Source organism: Eleutherodactylus coqui, chromosome 2 (genome assembly GCF_035609145.1).
Source record: "Eleutherodactylus coqui strain aEleCoq1 chromosome 2, aEleCoq1.hap1, whole genome shotgun sequence".
NCBI lineage: Eukaryota > Metazoa > Chordata > Amphibia > Anura > Eleutherodactylidae > Eleutherodactylus > Eleutherodactylus coqui.
In genome coordinates this window covers 213,670,154-213,695,886 of record NC_089838.1, presented here as the reverse complement: position 1 = coordinate 213,695,886, position 25,733 = coordinate 213,670,154, and the positions used below count along the sequence as shown (strand labels likewise).

Here is a 25,733-nt window from a genome sequence, read left to right as displayed (position 1 = left end):
AATCAGATCATGTTAGGTTCAGCCATGACATCTTTGGTTAGCCACCATGTCTATGATTTAGTGAATAATAATTCAATTGTGCAAGATACCTTTCCTGATGTTAAATAACTCAATTATCTATCATGTACAGAAGCATCCTTATCTCTGTAGTCAAGTTGCTATGATCACTTTTTGGCCATGTTGGTGGTGGAGTGTGGCACTCACCTGGCTTTCTGTTCCGCTGTCTCTGACTCATCACAGCAACCATAATAAATGGTGCAGCTGTTTGGGAACAACACACTCTGTTTCTCTCTTTACTGAGTCCTTTACTCAGATCTCTCTTCACATTTTCCTACATAGGCACACTCTACGTCATCCCGCTTCCTATGTCAGTTGAAGAAACAGCATCATATCAACTTTAAAAAAAATATTTTATATATTTATATATATATATATATATATATGTGTGTGTGTGTGTATGAACATTCTCAGCCCCATTCACTACAATAGAGCTGAACAGCAGTGCCAGATAACCCATGGACATAATTATAAAAGTGCATTGTGAGTCATAAAGGTAGTGGTTTGGGATCAATCATGCCTTTAGAACTGTACCAGGAATAGCTTTGGAAGGCTGCGGTCACAATTAGTAGTAGTCCTGTTCATCTATGCAGCTGAAGACAGATTTTCCATTGTCAGGGGTCTTTAGCTGCATAGATGAATAAGAGTAAGGGCAACATTTCAAGAGCGACTTTCAACTAAAAGCATCCAGAAGGGGTTAAATAAATATACTGATGAAAGGCTTTAAATTGTCTATATTGTATTTCTTTTTATTAATGTAAGCGCAGTTTCTCTTTAATAATACATTTTGGATTTCAATTCCTCACCCTTTTTGATATCTCTGCATGCTGTCCATGGGAAATGTCTCTCTTGAAAGGGGTGAGAATTGAAACACAAAGTATGTTACAACATTGAATAAGTTCTTAGAAGCCAGTAAAGATTAATTTAGAAAGACAAAGGCCCCTTTAATATCAATTTGCTTATCTTATCGCATATAACTGTCGTCTGTAATCAGTCAGGGGTTGCGATATTCAGTTAGAATAATCTGATAATTCTTAAAACGCATGTAAAACTTTGGTATAAATAGGCTGGTGAGACCAAGAAATTACAATTATATTTGACAGCGTATCTTTCAGGTGAATGGAATATAGAATGGGGGAACAGCATAGAATATTACTAACAATAAGAACTGCCTCTTTGTGTTGGTTTCTTTGTTGAACTACATTTATTTCATGCTGTATTTGTGGCGTATCAGGATTGGCAAAATTGTCTGACCAGTCCTTGAAAAAAAAAATAAATGCGTCTGTGAATTTTTTGAGGCTACTAATACTTGAGCAGGTTATTTTGTCTATTATCGTTATTTTACAGCTCAGTCAATGCTGATAATGAGTTAATATCAGTAGATGTATTGCTGGTTCATCAACTTATGTTGTCTTTCAGAATGTATTTGAATAGAAGTCTTTGTATTTTTGCCACGCTCCTCATCTGTACTTGGGCTTCTACCTTCTTCGATCAGGAATGGAGTATATGGAAGGCAAAATACAGTAAGTGATATGCTAAAAGATCATGTGAACAGGAAATCGTTACTATTTGACAAAGCACTAGCTTGTAGGTTTGTGTGAGTATCCATGAGCTGCATTCTGAGAAGCTTTATGACATTTAATGTATGAAGCTTAAGTGATCTTTCACAGTGCACTGTAATATAGCTACTACATTGAATAAAGACATGTCATGGCAATACCAAGCAAAGCTTAGAATGCACATACATCAAGCAAAATAAAAATAACGTATTTAATAGGAAAATTCTGGTTCTAATCCTAGGTGAAGTGAGGCAGCTGCACTACTTGTTCAATTTCAAAAACAGAATTAAATGTAAATAAATGAATATATATCAGTTTTTTCTAAAACCAATTGAAATCAATGGGGAAACCAATGGAAATGTTTACATCCATTTTTATTTTCGTTTTGCTGCTCCCCAAATGGAACAGACAACCAGGAATGGTTAACTTAGACTAACACCAGTATGAACTAACCCTTGCATGCTCTATCTCATAGGCTTATTTAGTACAGAAGCATTGCTGTTATAAGGCAATACAAAAATATAGCAATAGCTCCAAAGAATGTGTATATGTGTGTCTGTGTAAGTATGTATATATATATATATATATATATATATATATATATATATATATATATATATATTAGTATTCAACGTTTTATATACAATCGATGCGGCTTATAGCCTGAGGCCAGTCTGCGCCTACTATTGATAAGCCAGTAACAGTGTCTAAAAATATTTTTTCACCAGGTAAAAATTATTCATCTACCAGAGAAGAGGTATTCCGGAGAAAGATTTGGGAAGAAACTTGGAATAAGGTGCAGAAACATAATAAGCTTGCCGACGAAGGCAGCTCCAAATACTGGATGGCAATGAATCATTTTGCTGACTTAGTAAGTTCATGCACATATATATTCAGGGAATGAATAGTCTGCTGTTGACTCAAATTATTCACCAGATAATGCTGTATATGTTGGCAGGAGAATGGGGGTATAATTAGACAATAAGATGTTCATACATGTATCTTCTTTAGTTGATATTCTGTGTAAGAACAAATTAAAGAGATTGTCAAGTATTAGAAAACATGTCTACTTTCATCTAAAAATGGCACCACTCCTGTCCCTGGGTTGTGTCTGATATTACAGCTCAGCTGCATCATTGAAGTGAATGGAGCTGCAATACCACGGTCAGCCTCTGGACATGTGTGGCTCTGTTTTTGGAAAACAGCAGACCTAATTTTATAATTTTGAACATCACCTTTAAGTATTAGCTTTGACTTTGACAACCTTTTTGTTCTCCATGCTCTGCATTGTATAATATAACACAAGTATTTCAATCTCATCTTTTCTATCACTACCTTTTGCAAATGAGTTACAAGGTGTATCATGTTATAATGCTATAAATAACATAGTTAATAGCACAGTACTTAAACTGGCATTTGAATTTTGGAGTATGGCTAGAAGAGCTACCAAGAGCACCAAATATGTTCAAAATGTTAATATAGCCTTAAGAATAATACTTTTGCAAATGGTTCCAATTTTGGTCAAATTCCCAAGCACCATGCCTTACCACCGTAAGCAATGTGATGTACAGGTATGTAACTAGTCGATTGGAATTTCCAATCATGTACATTATACCTTAGTTATGTCCTAGCACAGAGTTCCCCAACCAACGGCTCAGGAGCTATATGTGGCTCTTGGACCCTGAGCATGTGGATTTCTATGCTTACAGCGGTGCAGACATTATTATTCACTAGTAGTATTAGCAATGTCATAACATTATTACAGCTACCGCAGGTAGTAAATAGTGATAAGTGAACGTGCTCGTTTAGAGCAATTACTCGATCGAGCATCGCTTTTTTCGAGTAACTGCTTAATCGGGCGAAAAGATTCGGGGGGCGCCGGAGGTGAGCTGGGGGTTGCGGGGGGAGTGCAGGGGAAAGAGAGAAAGCTCCCCCCTGTTCCCCCCTGCTACCCCCCGCTCCACTCCGCCTCCCCCTGTGCCCCCAAATCTTTTCGTTTGAGTAGGCAGTTACTCGAAAAAAGCGATGCTCGATCGAGTAATTGTCCTAAACGAGCACGTTTGCTCATCTCTAGTAGTAAACCATATTAATAGTAGTAACCTTCAAAAGGTTGAGGACCACAAGTCTAAAATATGCTTTGTGTATGTTAGAAGTACACACAATAATGCATTGTCAAAAAGACAGTGCAGGATCTTGAAATAAAGGTCCTAAAAATGTAAAAAAAAAATTAAAAATCCTTGAATAATGAAAAAAATAAATGTTTTTATAAAATCACAGCACAACACAAAGGTATATAATACACGGCACTTTTGAAAATAAGCTGTTTATATAAAAAAAAGTCACAAAATCATATAAAACATGCACAATGCTGCCAAACGTATTTTAAAGCCTGTACAGAGTTCCGACCTGAACCCTACTGAGCATGTTTGGGAGAAGCTGGGACATTGACTTCCATCTTCTTTAAGATGAAAAATAGAAAAAAGGTCTCTGCGCTCGTAGTCCAGCAATAGAGGCAGCTACAATTGCTGAATAACAATATTTTTTTTATTTTGGTGTCAAAAAATAATATATATATTTTGACACCAAAATAAAAAAATATTGCTATTTAGCAATTGCGGCTGCCTCTATTGCCGGACTACGAGCGCAGAGACCTTTTTTCTATTTTTCATTTGAACGGTTTATCCTATGCTTGTGGCACAGTAAGCCAATACATCTTAGCAGCTCTCCTGCATGTCGGGATTCGGACGGACCTGGAGGTTTCCCGCTATTTCAAAGCGAAGCTGGACTTGGAGGTGCTAGTGGGATATTCCAGACATTTGCAGGATGAATGGAGGAAAACACCAGCTGAAGTGTTCAGACATTAGTAGAAAGTATGCCATGGAGAATCTCCAATCTCATTAGAGCCAAAGAAGGCCCTGCTGAGTATTAACATATATAAGTAAATACTAGTCCAATTACTTTTAGTAGAATAGTGTTTACATAATATTGCCTATACACTTCTTGACCCACACATTAAACTTAAGCTTTCTATTCATTTGTTAAAATTGTATTTTCATGCATTCCATATCCTAAAAACTTCATATAAAATAAACATATATGTACCCAATAATGATGCTCAAAAATATGCAATATATTGACTTGGTCCACAGTAGAGATGAGCGAACGTGTTCGGCTCCGCCCCTTTTCGCCCGGACACCGAACTTCGCGAGGAATTCCGTGTTCGGGCGAAAAAAGTTCGGGGGTCGCCGTGGCAGCGCGGGGGGTTGCGGCGGGGAGTGGGGGGGAGAGGGAGAGAGAGAGGGCTCCCCCCTGTTCCCCGCTGCTGCCGCCCGCGCCGCCGCGCCTCTCCCCGCCCCCCGGCGCCCCCCGAATACTTACGCGCGAACACGGAAGTCCTCGGAAAAGCCGGTGTCCGGGTGCGTAAGTGTTCGTTAAGAACACGTTCGCTCATCTCTAGTCCACAGGGGTTAAAAGGCATTTTTGTCATGTAGTCAAGCACATTCATTAAGGAAAGAAAGGTTCTAGAACATTCTAATCTCCTGCTGGGTTCACACCTTTCAGTCATAATTCCATCTCTCTGTAATATTGGAAATGGAACTCAAACTGAAATAAACTGGACCATTTTTTCCCCATTGATTTCAAAAAGTTTTCAAAAAAACAGAAAGCAAACAAAAAGCTTTCCATGTGCTTCCATTCTGTTTGGTTTCAGTTCTATTAACTCAACAACTAATGCAGTTTGCAGCACTATTTGCTCAATTAAAAAAATGGAAACCCAACGGAACGGAAGCAAACGGGAAGCTTTCTGTTTGCTTTCTGATTTTTTGAAAACCCATTGAACTCAATGGGAAATAAAAAATATGTTTATTTCAGTTTTAAATTCATTTATCTGCTCAGAAAACAGAATAAAGAGGTGGAATTATGACTGAAAGGCAAAACACAGGTAATTTTTAAATACCCTTACTATACTCAAGATCTCAGTCAAAGGAAAAACCTTATTTACATCCAACTGTGTTCTGATGAAGTCCATCTAACACAGTGGCACAGTTGGCTAAGAGAGTCTGATACTGAGGTGCAAGCTCTAGTTATGCCACTGTGATCCATAAGTTTCTAGCTTCTGAATGAAGCCAGGACTGCTACTATTCATTGACAGTAAGCACAATGCATGCCTGTAACTCGTTTCTAACTGTACAATAGACACTTGGAGAAATTAAGAGAAAGAACTGCTTAAGTTCAAATGGGGATGAAACCAACATACCCGTTTATACCTCCGAACTAAGACAAGATCTACCTGAACATGTTGACTGGCGACACCAAAAATGTGTGACAGATGCAAAGAATCAAGGGCTTTGTGGATCATGTTGGGCATTTGCAACAGTAGGTATTTTCTATTCTATATATATATATTGATGTGTTCCATCTACTGAATTTGATATTAAATTGATGCTGTATTTCTGTTTTTGTAAGGTGGGTGTGATTGAATCCCGATCATGCATTAAGAACGGTAAACTGATGACTCTGAGTGAGCAACAGCTGGTGGACTGTGATGCTGTAGATAAGGCATGTTGTGGAGGGCACCCAATTTATGCACTAAAGTATGTAACACGCAATGGAATCATGAAGGCCGAAGATTATGAATATGAACAGAAGGTAAATCTTCTTCTTATTCCATTCTAAGGGCATAAGGGCATTAATAAGGGGTGAGTCTGATGTAGAAATATGGTGTAGTCTTATATTCCTGCCAGTCAGTTTATTCCTAACAGTCTGCTTGTCAGGATCATTAATAGAAAAATTATGCATTAACTACACAGTACATATGTCTAAGGGCTTGCATGGTATAGATGTGTATAGTATACACTCATTTTGGGTGAAAATGTGGTACAAATTGTATCATCTAACAAATTAAGGGCTTATTCACACAAGTGTACATCGGCCGCTGTTTTCACAGCCGGCCGATATACGCTATCATCTGATGCATTGGATTCGAGTGCATCAGATCACACAGGCGTAACCCGGAACGTAAAAGCGCCCAGCTGGCAAATATAGCGCTGGGTGACACCAGGCAGGAAAGGTAGTCCTGGAACTATCTTTGTGCCCAGAATATGTCAGCCGCTGCATGGGCTCTAATGACAGGGGGTGGAGAAGGGAGGTGGGAGGGAGTTTAGCAGTGTGACTGCTAAACTACCTCTTACTTCTCTCCTCCTCTCTCCTTTTCTCCGGCTTTTTGCAATGGGAAGGGGAGGGGCGGGCGGAGCTTAGCTGAGCTCCGCCTGCCCCTCAAATTGCTGGCTACGGACAAGGGGAAGGGGGGGAGCGGGTGCCTAGCTCCGCCCCTATCTCACCCACTCCTATTGCAAACAGCCGGAGGGAAGGAGAGAGGGGGTGAGCCGTGAGGGGGAGGGAAAGGGAGGCAACGGCATTCCGGCCTTGCCGTATATGGACCAGGCCTGTGCCATCTGAAGGGGCACACAAACATTTGATTTGTGCGCCTCATTCACGTATTTTTACAGCGCCGGCAGGCGCATGTAAAAACGCCTAAGGTCATGGAAGAAACCTAAAGGTGTGCTATGTATACAGATGTAGTAAACTTAAACTTGAGTTTGATAACTTCCTGTGACAAGTTATCTCATTTTAAGCCATTAAACATTATTGTTATCTTAAGGGGGCCTTCACACAGGTGAGACAATTGACCAATTTTGTCATGATGCAAGAGGGAGTGAAAATCCATGATTAAGTAACCAATTATTTTCAATGGTCCTATTCTCATTTGCGATGTTTTCCCTCCTGCGATGTTGTGTGAAAAAAAAATCGCCACATGTTCTATATTTTTGCGATATCGACCGCTGTCTGCAATGGGGCCGGCAGCAGCAGCAATGGGAGAACTCAGCGATCCTCTGCTGTGGCTAATATACAATTACATCAATACCAAATTTGAATAGTTTTTTTACGCTGTACTATTTAAAAAGAATACACCTTTTTAATTGCTTAGTAGAGATGAGCGAACATACTCGTTTCGAGTAATTACTCGATCGAGCACTGCGATTTTCGAGTACTTCAGTACTCGGGTGAAAAGATTCGGGGGGCGCCGGGGGGTGGGGGAGGCGTGACGGAGCGGGGGGTAGCAGCGGGGAACAGGGGGGAGCCCTCTCTCTCTCCCTCTCCCCCCCACTCCCCGCTGCAACCCCCCACTCACCCACGGCTCCCCCCGAATCTTTTCGCCCGAGTACGGAAATACTCTAAATCGCGGCGCTCGGGCAAAAAAGGGGCGTGGCCGAGTAGGTTCGCTCATCTCTATTGCTTAGTGTTGCCATCTTTTGATCCCAACAACTTTTTAATTTTTTTTAAATGGGCCAGTGTGAGCATGGCTTTTTTGAGAGGTGAGCTGTACTTTCTATAGGTACTATTTTGAGGTGCATATACCTTTTTTAAACACTTTTAATTTACATGTTTCTTAGAGAAAGGGTGACCCCAAAATAAAATCACGATTCTGGTATTTTAGCATGTGAGATAAGTGATATTTTAATAAATTGGACATTTATGGAGGTGGCAATACCGATTTTTAAATTTGTTTCTTGATGCAATGATTGGAAAAATCATTTCCCCCCCCTTAATTTTTTTTAATATACTAATAATTTAAACAAAAACTTTAGTTTCATTCTCTAGCTTCTATAATCAGGGCACAGAATCATCATCTTATGTGGCAGCATTAAGAAGGCCTTATAAAGGAGGATGACATTTTGGAGACATTTTTTCACTATTTTAAAAACCCGTATGCTTCCAAGTTAAGTGTGGATTGTGAAGAAGATCTTTATGAATATTTGGCTCGGGTGCAATTGCCAACTTTGTCTGATGATCAGAGAGTGATATTAGAGGCTTCTTTGATACTGAGTGAGTTAAAGGGGTTGTCCCGCGAAACAAAGTGGGTCTATACACTTCTGTATGGCCATATTAATGCACTTTGTAATGTACATTGTGCATTAATTATGAGCCATACAGAAGTTATCAAAGGTTATTCACTTACCTGTTCCGTTGCTGGCGTCCTCGTCTCCATGGTGCCCGTCTAATTTTCAGCGTCTAATGGCCAAAGTAGACGCGCTTGCGCAGTCCGGGTCTTCTCCTTTTCTCAGTGGGGCTCCGTGTAGCTCCGTGTAGCTCCACCCCGTCACGTGCCGATTCCAGCCAATCAGGAGGCTGGAATCGGCAATGGACCGCACAGAAGCCCTGCGGTCCACCGAGGGAGAAGATCCCGGCGGCCATCTTCAGCAGGTAAGTAAGAAGTCAACGGAGCGCGGGGATTCAGGTAAGCGCTGTGCGGTGTTCTTTTTTAACCCCTGCATCGGGGTTGTCTCGCGCCGAACGGGGGGGGGGGGGGGGGTTGAAAAAAAAAAAAACCCGTTTCGGCGCGGGACAACCCCTTTAAGGGATGCAGTAGCAGCATATGCTTCTACAACATTTATCAGTGTTTACTGCATGAAAGTATACTTCTACCATTAATGAGCGATGATATGATTGTCTTGATTCCTAAACCGGGAAAGAATTTGTGTCTTCCTGATTCCGATCGTCCAATATCTCTGTTGACCACTGATGGTCAAATCTTGGTGAAGGTACTTGCGAATAGATTACTTTTAGTAAATGCTCATTTGATACATGAGGATCAGTTCAGCTTCATGCCAAGCAAATCAACTGTGATTAATTTAAGGAGGATGTATCTGATAGCAAGGCTATTTCTTCACTCGACGCTGCCAAAGGTTTTGACAGTGTCGAGTAGAATTATTTGTGGGCTGTTCCTCACAGGATGTGTTTTAGTCTGAAATTTGTGACATGGGTTAAACAGCTCTATTCAATGCTAGGTGCAGGAGGTAGGTTAAATGGTTGTATTTCTGGAAGGACTGTGTTATAGAGGGGGAATAAGGTAGGGGTGCCCTCTATCCACTCTTGTCTTTCCTTTGGGAATCAAGCTCCTGGCTGGTTTGATAGGGCAATCACCCAATATAGTTGAATTGCAGTATGGAGAGATTAAGGAACCTATCTCTGAGTAAACGTAAAAGAAACATAGGAAAAAGATTTAGGCCATATTAGAGAAGATAAATGGGCCACAGTGTTGCATATGATTACAATGATATCTGTATCTGAAAGTCAATGAGTATTGCAATTGTATTTAGTGCATTGTGGTTGATTATATTCTTTTGGTTGTATAATGATGTGTTCTGTGTATATGATGTTTATGCATGTGACGATGTCTTCAAATTAAAGGGTAGTGGTGTTCAAAAATAAAATTTCAATGCAAATGATCTGATTAAAATAATCAAAAACTTTAATACCCTTATTTTTACTTTTTACCCATAGGGGACTTGAACTAGCAACTGTCTTATTGCATGTACAATGCTTTTATAGTATACCAAGCTTTTAAAATATCCATGGCAGGCCTGCGGGCCTTCACAAGTTCCTGACTACCATGTTAATTCAACAGCATCCCCTGATCTTCGGGGTGCCATAATATTGACAGTGACATCTAAGGGATTTATGGTCAGGATCAAAGTTATTTCTGATCCTGGACATTGTGGCTGGGTGTCAGCAATCAAAGACAGCCCAGACCTGTCTTATGTACCTAATCCATACAATGACACCCAACTTGCACCGTACAAGTACATTGCTTAGCAAGAAGGGGTTAAAGCCTCTAGAAACATATTGTCATGGCTGCATACACAGCATTTTGGTTGTTAGGATTTTATATGGTTTTTGGAGCCAATGGCATCTTTATTAGAGATGAGCGAACGTACTCGTCCGAGCTTGATACTCGTTCGAGTATTAGCGTGTTCGAGATGCTCGTTACTCGTAACGAGTACCACGCGATGTTCGGGTTACTTTCACTTTCCTCTCTGAGACGTTAGCGCGCTTTTCTGGCCAATTGAAAGACAGGGAAGGCATTACAACTTCCCCCTGCGACGTTCAAGCCCTATACCACCCCCCTGCAGTGAGTGGCTGGGGAGATCAGGTGTCACCCGAGTATAAAAATCGTCCCCTCCCACGGCTCGCCTCAGATGCGTTGTGAGATAGCTGAGGGACAGTGGTATCGTGTTGGAGCTGCTGTAGGGAGACTGTTAGGAGTTAGTGTAGGCTTCAAGTACCCCAACGGTCCTTCTTAGGGCCACATCTAACCGTGTGCAGTAGTGTGGAGGCTGCTTTTAGCAGTGTTGCACATTTTTTTTTTTTTTGGTATATCGGCCGTGCAGAGCATTGCGCCCTGCAGTAATAGTCCAGGCACAGAAGTGTAGAGGCAGGGAGAGCGTTAGGAGTTAGTGTAGGCTTCAAGAACCCCAACGGTCCTTCTTAGGGCCACATCTAACCGTGTGCAGTAGTGTGGAGGCTGCTTTTAGCAGTGTTGCACTTTTTTTTTTTTTTTTGGTATATCGGCCGTGCACAGCATTGCGCCCTGCAGTAATACTCCAGGGAGAGAATTGTGTAGGCAGGGCCAGAAGACATATATTACAGATTGAATATACGCAGTGGTCCTTTGGAAAAAAATCTATTTGGCCTGCCTGTCACTGTGCTCAGTGTTCTGGGTCTGTGTCTGCTGGGGGTAGTAGTTCTCCAAATAAATACGCAGCCAGCTAAGTGTTACAGCAGGCTTGCACCAAATTATTTCCTGGCTCTGAAATCACCGGTCTGTTGCAGTTAATAACAGTGCAACACTGCGGTTCCGTCACACAGTCCAGGGACAGAATTGTGTAGGCGGGGCCAGAAGACATATATTATAGATTGAATATACGCAGTGGTCCTTTGGAAAAAAATCTTGAAAAAAAATCTATTTGGCCTGCCTGTCACTGTGCTCAGTGTTCTGGGTCTGTGTCTGCTGGGGGTAGTAGTTCTCCAAATAAATACGCAGCCAGCTAAGTGTTACAGCAGGCTTGCGCCAAATTATTTCCTGGCTCTGAAATCACCGGTCTGTTGCAGTTAATAACAGTGCAACACTGCAGTTCCGTCACACAGTCCAGGGACAGAATTGTGTAGGCAGGGACAGAAGACATATATTATAGATTGAATATACGCAGTGGTCCTTTTGAAAAAAATATAGGAAAAAAATCTATTTGGCCTGCCTGTCACTCTGCTCAGTGTTCTGGGTCCGTGTCTGCTGGGTGTAGTAGTTCTACAGATAAATACGCAGCCAGCTAAGTGTTACAGCAGGCTTGCGCCAAATTATTTCCTGGCGTTCCGTAAGCAAACTCAGCCTCCAACCACAGGCCAATAAGCGGCACATTTAATTACAGTGTTGTGTTTCTGCATTCCTGGTAATACAGCATGCTGAGGGGTAGGGGTAGGCCTAGAGGATGTGGGCGAGGCCGAGGACGCGGAGGCCCTAGTCCGGGTGTGGGCACAGGCCGAGCTCCTGATCCAGGTGTATCGCAGCTGACTGCTGCGGGATTAGGAGAGAGGCACGCTTCTGGCGTCCCCACATTCATAGCACATTTAATGGGTCCACGCGGTAGACCTTAATTAGAAAATGAGCAGTGTGAGCAGGTCCTGTCGTGGATGGCAGAAAGTGCTTCCAGCAACCTATCGTCCACCCAGAGTTCTGCGCCGTCCACTGCTGCAACTCAGAATCCTGTGGCTGCTGCTCCTCCTTCCTCCCAGCCTCCTCACTCCATGAAAATGAGACATTCTGAGCAGCGGGCAGACTCCCAGGAACTGTTCTCGGGCCCCTGCTCAGATTGGGCAGCAGTGGTTCCTCTCCCACCAGAGGAGTTTATCGTGACTGATGCCCAACCATTGCAAAGTTCCCGGGGTCCGGGGGATGAGGCTGGGGACTTCCGGCAACTGTCTCAAGAACTTTCAGTGGGTGAGGAGGCCGATGACGATGAGACACAGTTGTCTATCAGTGAGGTAGTAGTAAGGGCATTAAGTCCGAGGGAGGAGCGCACCGATGATTCTGAGGAAGAGCAGCAGGACAATGAGGTGACTGACCCCACCTGGTTTGCTACGCCTACTGAGGACAGGTCTTCAGAGGGGGAGGCAAGGGCAGCAGCAGGGCAGGTTGCAAGAGGCAGTGCGGTGGCCAGGGGTAGAGGCAGGGCCAGACCGAATCATCCACCAACTGTTTCCCAAAGCGCCCCCTCGCGCCATGCCACCCTGCAGAGGCCGAGGTGCTCAAAGGTCTGGCAGTTTTTCACTGAGAGTGCAGACGACCGACGAACAGTGGTGTGCAACCTTTGTCGCGCCAAGATCAGCCGGGGAGCCACCACCACCAGCCTCACCACCACCAGCATGCGCAGACATATGATGGCCAAGCACCCCACAAGGTGGGACGAAGGCCGTTCACCGCCTCCGGTTTGCACCGCTGCCTCTCCCCCTGTGCCCCAACCTGCCACTGAGATACAACCCCCCTCTCAGGACACAGGCACAACCGTCTCATGGCCTGCACCCACACCCTCACCTCCGCTGTCCTCGGCCCCATCCACCAATGTCTCGCACCGCACAGTCCAGCCGTCGCTAGCGCAAGTGTTGGAGCGCAAGTGCAAGTACACCGCCACGCACCCGCACGCTCAAGCGTTAAACGTGCACGTAGCCAAATTTATCAGCCTTGAGATGCTGCCGTATAGGGTTGTGGAAACGGAGTGCTTCAAAAGTATGATGGCGGTGGCGGCCCCGCGCTACTCAGTTCCCAGTCGCCACTACTTTTCCCGATGTGCCGTCCCAGTCCTGCACGACCACGTCTCCCGCAACATTGTACGCGCCCTCACCAACGCGGTTACTGCCAAGGTCCACTTAACAACGGACACGTGGACAAGCACAGGCGGGCAGGGCCACTATATCTCCCTGACGGCACATTGGGTGAATTTAGTGGAGGCTGGGACAGAGTCAGAGCCTGGGACCGCTCACGTCCTACCCACCCCCAGAATTGCGGGCCACAGCTCGGTGGTGGTATCTGCGGCGGTGTATGCTTCCTCCACTAAAGCACCTTCCTCCTCCTCCTCCTCCAACGCAACCTCTGTCTCGCAATCAAGATGTGTCAGCAGCAGCAGCACGTTGCCAGCAGTCGGTGTCGCGCGTCGTGGCAGCACAGCGGTGGCCAAGCATCAGCAGGCCGTGCTGAAACTACTCAGCTTAGGAGATAAGAGGCACACAGCCCACGAACTGCTGCAGGGTCTGACAGAGCAGACCGACCGCTGGTTTGCGCCGCTGAGCCTCCAACCGGGCATGGTCGTGTGTGACAACGGCCGTAACCTGGTGGCGGCTCTGCAGCTCGGCAGCCTCACGCACGTGCCATGCCTGGCCCACGTCTTTAATTTGGTGGTTCAGCGCTTTCTGAAAAGCTACCCACACTTGTCAGACCTGCTCGGAAAGGTGCGCCGGCTCTGCGCATATTTCCGCAGGTCCCACACGGACGCTGCCACCCTGCGCACCCTGCAACATCGGTTTAATCTGCCAGTGCACCGACTGCTGTGCGACGTGCCCACACGTTGGAACTCTACGCTCCACATGTTGGCCAGGCTCTATGAGCAGCGTAGAGCTATAGTGGAATACCAACTCCCACATGGGCGGCGCAGTGGGAGTCAGCCTCCTCAATAATTTTCAGAAGAGTGGGCCTGGTTGGCAGACATCTGCCAGGTCCTTCGAAACTTTGAGGAGTCTACCCAGGTGGTGAGCGGCGATGCTGCAATCATTAGCGTCACCATTCCTCTGCTATGCCTCTTGAGAAGTTCCCTGCAAAGCATAAAGGCAGACGCTTTGCACTCGGAAGCAGAGCCGGGGGAAGACAGTATGTCGCTGGATAGTCAGAGCACCCTCCTGTCTATATCTCAGCGCGGTGAGGAGGAGGAGGAGGAGGAAGATGAGGAGGAGGGGGAAGACACAGCTTGGCCCACTGGTGAGGGTACACATGCTGCTGGCCTGTCATCCTTTCAGCGTGTATGGCCTGAGGAGGAGGAGGAGGAGGAGGATCCTGAAAGTGATCTTCCTAGTGAGGACAGCCATGTGTTGCGTACAGGTACCCTGGCACACATGGCTGACTTCATGTTAGGATGCCTTTCTCGTGACCCTCGCGTTACACGCATTCTGGCCACTATGGATTACTGGGTGTACACACTGCTCGACCCACGGTATAAGGAGAACCTTTCCAATCTCATACCCGAAGAGGAAAGGGGTTCGAGAGTGTTGCTATACCACAGGACCCTGGCGGACAAACTGATGGTAAAATTCCCATACGACAGCGCTAGTGGCCGAAGGCGCAGTTCCGAGGGCCAGGTAGCAGGGGAGGCGCGGAGATCAGGCAGCATGTACAGCACAGGCAGGCCAACACTCTTTAAGGCCCTTGACAGCTTTATGGCTCCCCAGCAAGACTGTGTCACCGCTCCCCAGTCACGGCTGAGTCGGCGGGAGCACTGTAAAAGGATGGTGAGGGAGTACGTAGCCAATCGCACGACCGTCCTCCGTGACGCCTCTGCCCCCTACAACTACTGGGTGTCGAAGCTGGACACGTGGCCTGAACTCGCGCTGTATGCCCTGGAGGTGCTTGCTTGTCCTGCGGCTAGCGTCTTGTCAGAGAGGGTGTTTAGTGCGGCTGGGGGAATCATCACAGATAAGCGTACCCGCCTGTCAACCGACAGTGCGACAGGCTAACACTCATCAAGATGAACAAAGCCTGGATTTCCCCAGACTTCTCTTCTCCACCAGCGGACAGCAGCGATACCTAAGCAATACGTAGGCTGCACCCGCGGATGGAAGCATCGTTCTGTATCCCCATGAAAAACGGGGACCTTTTCGCTTCATCAATCTGTGTATAATATTCCTCCTCCTCCTCCTGCTCCTCCTCCTGAAACCTCACATAATCACGCCGAACGGGCAATTTTTCTTAGGCCCACAAGGCTCAGTCATATAATTTTTCTAAACAATTTGTATACGTTTCAATGCTCATTAAAGCGTTCAAACTTGCACCTGAACCAATTTTTATTTTAACTGGGCTGCCTCCTGGCCTAGTTACCAATTAAGCCACATTAACCAAAGCGATTAATGGGTTTCACCTGCCCTCTTGGTTGGCCATGGCCAATTTTTCTGATGTACATTAGTACTGTTGATACAGCAATTTTTGTGGGCCCTCGCCTACAGTGTAATCAAATTAATTTTTAGCCCACCTGCATTACAGCTGACGTTACATCCGCTGTGTTGGGCAATGCAATGGGATATTTTTATGTACCGCCGGTGGGTTCCAGGGAGCCACCCATGCTGTGGGTCCACAGGGAGTTGTAACTACATGTGTCCACTTCTAAAGAACCCCAGTCTGACTGGGGCATGCAGTGTGGGCCGAAGCCCACCTGCATTAAACATGACATTATTACCTCAGCTGTATTGGGCAATGCAATGGGATATTTTTATGTACCGCCGGTGGGTTCCAGGGAGCCACCCATGCTGTGGGTCCACAGGGAGTTGTAAATGCATCTGTGTCCACTTCTAAAGAACCCCAGTCTGACTGGGGCATGCAGTGTGGGCCGAAGCCCACCTGCATTTCATCTGACGTTAGCTCTGCTGTCCAGGGCACTGCAATGGGATACATTTATGTACAGCGGGTGGGTTCCAGGGAGCCACCCATGCTGTGGGTGCACACGGAATTCCCATTGCGGAGTTGTACCTGCCTGTGACTATTTATAAAAAAACGCGGTCTGACTGGGGCATGCAGACACCTTGACAGAATGAATAGTGTGTGGCACATAGGTTCCCCATTGCTATGCCCACGTGTGCAGCTCCAGATGGAGGTGGCACAGGATTGGATTTCTCATTGCTTCTGTACAGCATTGTGGACTACCGCCCCGCCCCTTTTAAAGAGGGTCGCTGCCTTGCCATGCCAACCCTCTGCAGTGTGTGCCTGCGGTTCCTCTGGCAGACGCACTTATAAATAGACATGAGTGTGGCGTGGCATGAGGGCAGCTGAAGGCTGCGCAGGGACAGTTTGGTGTGCGCTGTGGACACTGGGTCGTGCAGGGGGGGTTGGTCAGCATGTAACCCAGGAGAAGTGGCAGCGGAGTGTCATGCAGGCAGTGATTGTGCTTTGTTGGAGGTAGTGTGGTGCTTAGCTAAGGTATGCATTGCTAATGAGGGCTTTTCAGAAGTAAAAGTTGTTGGGGGGGGGCCCACTCTTGCCGCTATTGTGGCTTAATAGTGGGACCTGTGAACTTGAGATGCAGCCCAACATGTAGCCCCTCGCCTGCCCTATCCGTTGCTGTGTCGTTCCCATCACTTTCTTGAATTGCCCCGATTTTCACAAATGAAAACCTTAGCGAGCATCGGCGATATACAAAAATGCTCGGGTCGCCCATTGACTTCAATGGGATTCGTTATTCGAAACGAACCCTTGAGCATCGCGAAAAGTTCGTCTCGAGTAACGAGCACCCGAGCATTTTGGTGCTCGCTCATCTCTAATCTTTATCCAAATACAGTATGTTCTAGGTATGATGCTTTTTCTGGCATTTCTTTTCATAGGCTTCTCTAGAGAATGCCAAAAACGAACACTTGTAAAAAATGTTACAAGATAAAATCCACAAAAACTGCATATATATAAATATATATATATATATATATATATATATATATATATATATTCTTGCATCTGAAAATCCTTTACATACATGTGAATGCGGTATTTCTGCGGCGTGTGAATGGATTTCTTGAAATCCCACTTAAATGAATAGGGGTCAATGGCAGAAATTTCTGTTAACAAATCTGTTGTGTGTGAAAGTACTCTAATTAGGAAAATGCAGTTCCATGGTAAGGAAGTAGCTAAATAAAATTAATTATAATTCTTTTGTCTTTTTTTCTTAAAACAAGCAAAATGCCTGTGGATACAAAGAAGATAAAGCAATACAGCTGAATTTTACCAAATACTACAGCCTGCGTGATGAAGCTAGCATTGCATCTTCGGTGGCACTAGAGGGACCTGTGACTGTTGGGTTTGCGGTAGATCAGGATTTCATGCTGTATTGCCGCGGTAACATAACAATATATTTTTTCTATAGCGCATAGATATTCTTGTGCTTAGGGTGCTTTCAGACAAACGTGTGTATACATAGGTGCACACAAAACCACACGTCTATTAGAATCATTGGTTCTCTATGGTGTGTTCACATATCCGTGTTTTACAGGCTGTGGCAGAGGATTTCTTCATCCCCGCGGGGAGTAAAGAATCCCCTGCGACAGCTGTGGCCAAGGAATTCCTAATCTCCATGTGGAGTTCCCTCATCACTGAACACTCTGACAGCACTGTCACAGTGTTCAGTGATAAGGGGGCTCCCCATGAGGCTGAAGAAATTCCCCTACCACAGTTTCTAGGGATGATTTTCAGGGAAGGGCTTATATTTAAAGCATTTCTCCAAAAATCCCTGCAAGGCTTGCCGGCAGCCCATTGCTTTCAATGGGGCTACAGAAGCGCTGGTCCCATTGAAAGTGATGGGAGAACATCGCGATCCTCTGCCACAGCTGTCACAGCTGTGGCAGGGTAATTCTTCAGCCCCGCGGGGAGTCCCTTTGTCACTGAACACTGTCACAGTGCTGTCACAGTGTCCAGTGATGTGGGCACTCCCCGCGGAGATGAAGAAATCCTCTGCCACAGCTGTGACAGGGTAATTCTTCAACCCCGCAGGGAGTCCCTTTGTCACTGAACACTGTTACAGGGCTGTCAAGGTGTTCAGTGACAAGGGGACTCCCCGCGGGGAATATTTACAAGGCAGCCGTGGAGAGGTGAGTGTATATATATATATATATTATTTATTTATTTTTTTATTTATTTTTTTACACAAACCAGGGATGACTTTCAGGGAAGGGCCCTTCCCTAAAAACCACTGCAGGGGTTGCCGGCATCATATGCTTGTCAATGGGTCTGCCAGCAGCAGCCGTGGCCCCATTGGAAGCAATGCTGCAAAGACCTGCATTCACATGTGTTTATGCAGGTACGTGGGTGCGCCGTTTTGTGCGCACCTATGTACGTACCACTCGTGTGAATGCACCCTTACTATGAAAACTGTATTTGGCATCGCAATATGCTGCCCTAACTTGTGTCTGACCACTGGCATCTATACATTCAGGCAGCCATCAGTGCCTCTAGGCACAATATTTGTTTGTGCCATCTGGGCTAATAGTACAGTGATCCTGTCCTACAATATGCAGGTTTGCACGATTTCATACTAATTTACAACATATTTCTTCTATGCTGATGATGTATGGAAGCAGTCAGATAAACACAGAAAATCATTTTTTATAAAGCTTTTTAGGGGGACCCTCTCCATGACATTTATGTGCATGAATAGGGATTGTCTCCTTAGAAAAAATCTTTTAACTTAAAAACTTAGAATATAAAAACATATCTTCCAAAGCCTATAAAGAGCATACAGCAAAATGTGAACCAGGCCTAAATTGGGGGAAAAAAACTGTAGCTTAGCAATGTGTTACTGGTCAGTGAAGAGCCTACACATTTTTAGCTTATTATTACAGTTGTTTACAAATTTTCAGAAAACTTTCATGATGCTTTCCTTTAAAACTAGGAATATTTGACGGGGATTGTGCAGACCGTGCTAATCATGCAATTATTGCTGTGGGTTATGGCACTGAGAAGAATGACGATGATAAGGAAGTGCCGTACTGGATAATAAAGAATAGGTAAGAAAACAACTTTTTTAGTGTTAACTGCAGTGACTGGATGTAAACTATATGAGGAGCTAACGGTTTAAGTGACTATTTGTTAGAGAAAATTCACAAAGGTCTTTTGAAGCATTTTCTGTATGTCACTTCCTATGCATGTTCTTGCTAATTTTGCTGCAAGCAGGTCCTATAGCTTTCATTATGATGTATTACCTATACATTGCATTTTTTTAATTTACAATCCCTGCTTCATTGGCCAGATAAGACAGGGTCTCCTACATGTCTAAAAAGCCTATTCACTCCTGAGAGATTTTTTATTGTAAATTGGGCTCTGCCCAACAACACCATCATGTAGTCTGTTTCCATAAGGCCATATGGCCATAGGGTATAAGACCGTACTAGCATCTATATTTCAGATAATGTGCCACCATATAAAGTCAAGATAACAAGCAGCATATAAATAATACTTTCTTAAAGAGTTCACATGTTACTGCCATACGGTTCCCACATAATACTGCAAACACCAAATAATGTCACCACACACAGCGAATACTTTAGTACTAGGATTTTTCTCCAGGTGAAAACAGGCCCTAGGCAATTGCTCAGCATATGACCTCCTAAAACCATGGACACGGTGTGACTCTCTTCACAAAGCTGTGTGCGCTCTCTCCCATTCATTTCTATGAAAGAGTGAGTGCACAGAAATGTCTGGAAAGGGTCATGCCAAGTTTGTGCGTACACTGTGTAAAAACGGGGCACCCAGTAAGTATGAAAGATGCCTCTCTCTTCCTTCACCTTTGAGCCCCATACGGTAATTTATGAGGCTCAAAGGTCCCTATAAATGAGTTTTATGGGAGCAAAAATGCTGCATCGGTCCCTAAGTGATAATATTGAAAATTGTTCCGCATTGAGTGTGTGTGTTTCTTTACACACATATGCACAAAGAAGGGACAATTTATTTATGCATTTGCATCCTTTTGGTGGACAAAGTAGCAAAAATTAGTGCATGCCAAAAACTAATTTGCACAATTTTTTATTTCTATGCCACACTTGCCACTTTTGGGAAGAGTGGGAATGGTTTAGTTGAAGGAGGCATTGTCTCTATTGCCTGACAGTTTTACTATAATTCACACTTGAAACAGACTGGTGTCGATTTTCTTTTCTGGCACAAAGACTTGCCAGAGATGCGTCAAATTTATTAAGGGCCCTTTTGAGTGAAGGGAGGCGGAATAGACCAGGGATCGTTCCAGCCCGCCTCCGTCCATAGTAAGCAAGCAGTCATTCATAAGTGAATGGCTGCCTGCTAAAATGGGCCAATCCCTCGTTCAGTTTTTTGCTTGTAGAAACAGAACAATGAACAAGAAGTGTACAAATTCTTGTTTGTAGTCCAGTCAGGGCATGCATTTACATTGAACAATGTGGGAGTCTGAACAATTTATCGGCCGAGTAAAAGGGCCCTAAGAGGTATGCATCTCTTAATAAATTGGCCACATTTTACTATTGTGCACTGCAGCTAAACACTAGTGCAGGATTGGCAGTCTTTAGTAGATTTCCCCTACAGTCTATCTATGGACATTCTATTACACTGACTTCTATGCACATGTATATCCATTTACATTTTAGTATCTACAGGATGCCATAATAGTAATCAGCTAGTGAGTGGCATAAATGCTGATCATGACAGTTTGGTGGCTCAAATCTAGTGGATGATCTTGCCTATCACTGACATCCCTGGCTAGTCAGTAGAACAGAAGTATTTAGATTAGTTTGAAGCGGTTATCGTTACACAGCTAGGAAATTAAAAGACATTCAATAAGAATACTTTTCAATTTACACAATACCTTTCAAATCTTTTTTAAATCAATTTCCTGTTCCTGTTAACTACTGTAACCCTATGGTTGTTTGTTTTACAAACAAAGGGAATATTGTACATAAGATTCGGCTTATTCTTTATGCATGTTAGGTTTTCATTGGGACATTGTCTCTATCATTCCCCAGAAGACATACTGTATATAGTTCATGCAAACCAGAACAATTATTACAACTGCAGAATGTCACCTTTCTTATTTGCCTTTCTTGAATATCCTCTCAATTTGCTGGATAAACAATAAGCAAATACGGGATTCTTCACCTAGAAAATTAGACTCCATTCCCATACAGACTTCTCTGTAATTGTAATCCATCAATTAAGTCAAATGAAGTGGTGATTTTAATTTGCTTATTATGAGCCTTCTTGAAACAATCACTGCAGCAACCCACCCTACTGAGCTACTGGGATTGTACCCTATCCCTTGGATTTGCATAGTACATGTCCTTGTAACTCCATTACACATAATATTTTCTGCACATTGAGCACTTGCAAACATTTGAATTACTGATTTGCATTCATGTTGGTACACTGACCTTACTTTCATAGTATAGCAAATATATCTTCCTGTGACATCTCTGTGGGACATGGCATTCTTGAATATATTTACTGTCACATAAATAGTGTATGTAAAAATAAGATTGAAAGGACTTAACCTGCCTTTACAGTCACCATCATGGGTATAAGAATATTCTGGGGAGATTTCTGTATGCCGCCCCCTGATATATCTGCATATAGTTATTAGTTCGCCCCCAAGCAAACTTTTTTCTAAACTAAATAACTCCTCTCTGTGTATTGTATTCCACCCATTCCATTACTTTGCAATCACATTCTGTCCTCTTGTATTAATTACTTACATAGGTTTGTATCTGCAAATATTGCTATTTTACTGTGCAATCCTACCAGGTCATTAATTAGTATATTAAGAAGAATACAGTCCAATACTAAATCTTGGGGTACACCAAGTGACCCAATCAGAGTATGTACCATTTATGACTACCCTCTGCTTTCTATCATTGACCAGTTACTTACCCACTTACACACATTCTCACCCAGACCAAGCATTCTTATTTTATATACCAACCTTTTAGTATAGTATCAAACGCTGTTGAAAACTCCAGATATACAAGATCCAATGAGGCTCCCCACTCCAGTCTACAACTTATTTTCAATTAAGTAGAAATAGCGAGTTCAGTTGAACTGGCTATAGCTACTTCATTGAAAATAACATTTTCAGCTGTACAAACTTACAGCAAGCCAGACACAAGAAAAAAAAAAAAATCCAATCGATAGCAGAAACAGGAAACCTGCAAGAAGACTGGTGAGCTATTTGTTTTTTCTCTATAACAGTCTACAACTTACCTCCTCGTAGAATCTGATCACATTGGTTTGAAAGGAAAAACCCCTCACAAAACCATGCTGATATGGAATTATACAGCTATTTTCCTTGAAGTATGAAATCCAAGCAATGGGGAACTGGAGCCTTATGAAGAAATTTCTGCTTTATTATAACGTCCTCGACATTACAGGATTGAATTTTATCCTGTAATATCGAGCATGTTATAATAAAGCAGAAATTTCTTCACAAGCCTCCAGTTCGCCATTGCTTGGATTTCATGAATGAAGTACCGCTGTGACTTGGCGGTGTGGCTGGTTTGTGAGGAAATCTGCAAGCACTGAGTGAGTGCAGAAACGACCAACAAGGTGGGACAATACTTCTTATCTTCTCTACTTTTTCCTTGAAGTACTCCAGGATAGTACCTCTTAGAAACTCTTCAAACATTTCACCCACAATAGAAGTAAAACCTACTGGCTTGTAGTATCCAGGTTCACTATTTGACTACTTTTTGAATATTGGCACCACATTGGCCATGTATAAGTCTAGTGGAACAGACCCCCATCACTATATAGTCCTTATATATAAGAAACAACAGTCTGTCTATTACTTAATTCTTTTAGAACCATTGGTTCCTGGCAATTTGTCCATTTAATCTTTTTAATGTAGGTCTGCAGTTCTTCTTGGGTTAAAATGGTGACATTTAGTGGAGAGTTTACTTTATCACTCTGCATCTCATCTGACATTTCATTTTCCTCTGTGAATACAGGTAGTCCCCGACTTGCGAACAGGTTCCGTTCCAGGAACCTGTTCGCAAGTCCGAACAAATGGTAGTATGGAGCGGGATCGTGGGTGGATCCCGCTCCATACAACGTCGGGTGCAGGCTGTTTTTTACAGCAGACACCTGGCGGCAGCAGTTCCGACGAGCCGCGCCGCTTGTCGGAACTGTTAACACTTTAAATACCGCTCTGACAGCAGTATTTAAAGTGTTAACAGTTCTGACGAGCGGCGCGTCTCGTCGGAACTGCTGCTGCCGGGTGTCCGCTGTAAGAAACAGCCTGCACCCGACGTTCAGGGGGCCTGTACAGCGTCCCACGATGAGATCGCGGGACGCTGTGTGGTTGCTAGGCAGCCAGGGACCTTCTGAAAGGCCCCAGGGCTACCTATGCAGAGTGCCTATCAAGCGCACGGCTTGATAGGCGCTCTGCATAGACAGCCCTAGGGCCTTTCAGAAGGCGCTCGGCTGCCTAGCAACCGCAATCTGACCGGAGAGGCTTCTATCAGGCTTGATAGAAGCCTGCCCGGTCCCTGCACAGTAGGATGTAATGCCATAGCATTCCATCATACTGTGCAGGACAGATAGTTCGTATCTTGCGAAATTCGTAAGTCGAATGTTCGCAAGTCGGGGACTATCTGTACTATTAAATAGATTTACTCTCTCCTCATTACCCTCTACTATTTTTCTTACGTTATTTATTAAAGAGCCAACACTTTCAGTATTAAACTTTTTACTATTTGTATAGTTGAGGGACAGTTTCGGGTTAGTTTTACCCTCTTTGGCAATAAGTATCTATGTTTCCACCGTTGCTTCTTTTATCTGTTTTTTGCATAACTTGATTTTGTTTTTGCTTCTTTGCTGCCTTCTAGTTTTAGTAGGCTGGGTTCACACAGGGCGGATTTGCCGCGGAAATTCCGCGCGGAATTTCGCCGCGGCAAATCTGCCTGCGGCCGCTAATCTCGGATTTAGCCAGCCATGTGGACGAGATTTCTCAGAAATCTCGTCCACACGGGACGGCCAATCCGCTGCGGTAAGTCAGGCTGCAACCGCGGCTGCGGTCTTCAGAAGATGCAGCATGTCTATTTATCTTTTCTTCTTGCCACGGCCGCGCTCTCCTCTATGGGAGCGCTGGCCGCAGCGGAAGAGCGGGCGGCCGGGCCGCTTCAAAGCCACCGCGGGTTTTTCCACGGCGGTTCTCCCGGCGGAAATCTCGCAGTTTTTGCTGCGGCCAAACCGCGGGATTTCCGGCAGGAATACGCCCCGTGTGAACCCAGCCGTAGTTTAAACGCTTTCTTTGTGAGCCACATTGTTTTTTTTCCTATTCCTGACTGTTTAAACATTTTCTTTATTGAGCCACATTGGTTTTCTCCTACTCCTAACTGTTTTATTTCTGTAAGGTATGAACCTCTCACAGTAAGTATTTAAGATGTTTTTAAGCATTTCCCATTTATTGTCGGTACTCTTAAATTTGAGGACATTCTCCCTGTCGATAAGGTTAAGGGCATCTCTGAACTGATCAAGCATTACCTGGGGGGCTTCATGAACATGATATAAATATGTGTATAATAGTCTACGAATGTCTTAGCAACTTCTCATTTCTGCACTTGCCTTTTAGGGCCTCAGTCACATGGGCGCATCGGCACCCGTACACAGGCGCCGATGCGCCTGTGTGACTGACACCAGCAGACGGCCGTCTCTCTGCAGCGCCGGAGGAAAGAACATTTGACCGGCTTCATTGCCGGTCATGTGTTCTTTCCTCCGGCGCTGCAGAGAGACGGCCGTCTGCAGGTACGTCCGTCTCCTTCCTGCAGTCACACGAGCGCATCGGCGCCGGTGTACGATTGCTGATGCGCCCGTGTGACTGAGGCCTAATGCTAAATATTAGCTTTTACCTTATGTATCACTATTTATGACTGGGGGAAAGTTATCAAAAGTGGTCCAAGAAAACATGGAGTTGCCAATAAAACCCTCAAATATTTTGGACGCCATTTTGAAATTGAAAGCAGTGACCCAACTAGTTGTTATGCACCTCCCATCAACTTTGCCATTGCACTATTTTAATTCATGTTTCCCAATGGGTTTTAAATATGTTTCCTTTTTATTCCCAGACTAAATCATTTTCTGCATTTTCTTTTGAGCACAACCTTCATAAGATTGGTAGTAGAGTCAGCAGTTCAATGTTTTTTTCTATTCACTATTCATTTATTGGTTTACAGTCACCTACATCATCTGTGTTTGCATTTCTTTTCACAGCTGGGGCCCAGAATGGGGAGAAGATGGCTTTGCCAAGGTCAAACGTGATGTTAACAAGTGCAACATTTCTCAATATTCAGCAAGCTTTGATTTCCTGGAGTAATTGTTAAAGGTGGATTTTCTGTGACTTTATTTCTGTAAAATTATACTTGTAAAATCTGAAATGTATCTACATTTATATTGATGTGAATGTAGTATAATTTCATTGATACCCTCTTATCTTGCATAATACTCTGTATAAATAAACCAATGCTTGTACTGAA

General features: G+C 44.1%; 1 protein-coding gene across 1 annotated transcript; it reads left to right on the top strand.

Moving 5' to 3' along the window:
* The first annotated feature begins 1,462 nt into the window (after positions 1–1,462).
* On the top strand, positions 1,463–25,733 carry LOC136612250 (cathepsin K-like). Its single transcript, XM_066592467.1, has 7 exons — positions 1,463–1,580; positions 2,345–2,487; positions 5,811–5,990; positions 6,081–6,263; positions 17,430–17,589; positions 19,139–19,253; positions 25,471–25,733. Exons 1-7 carry the CDS (start codon positions 1,463–1,465, stop codon positions 25,571–25,573), a joined length of 1,002 nt encoding a protein of 333 aa, XP_066448564.1. The 3' UTR covers positions 25,574–25,733.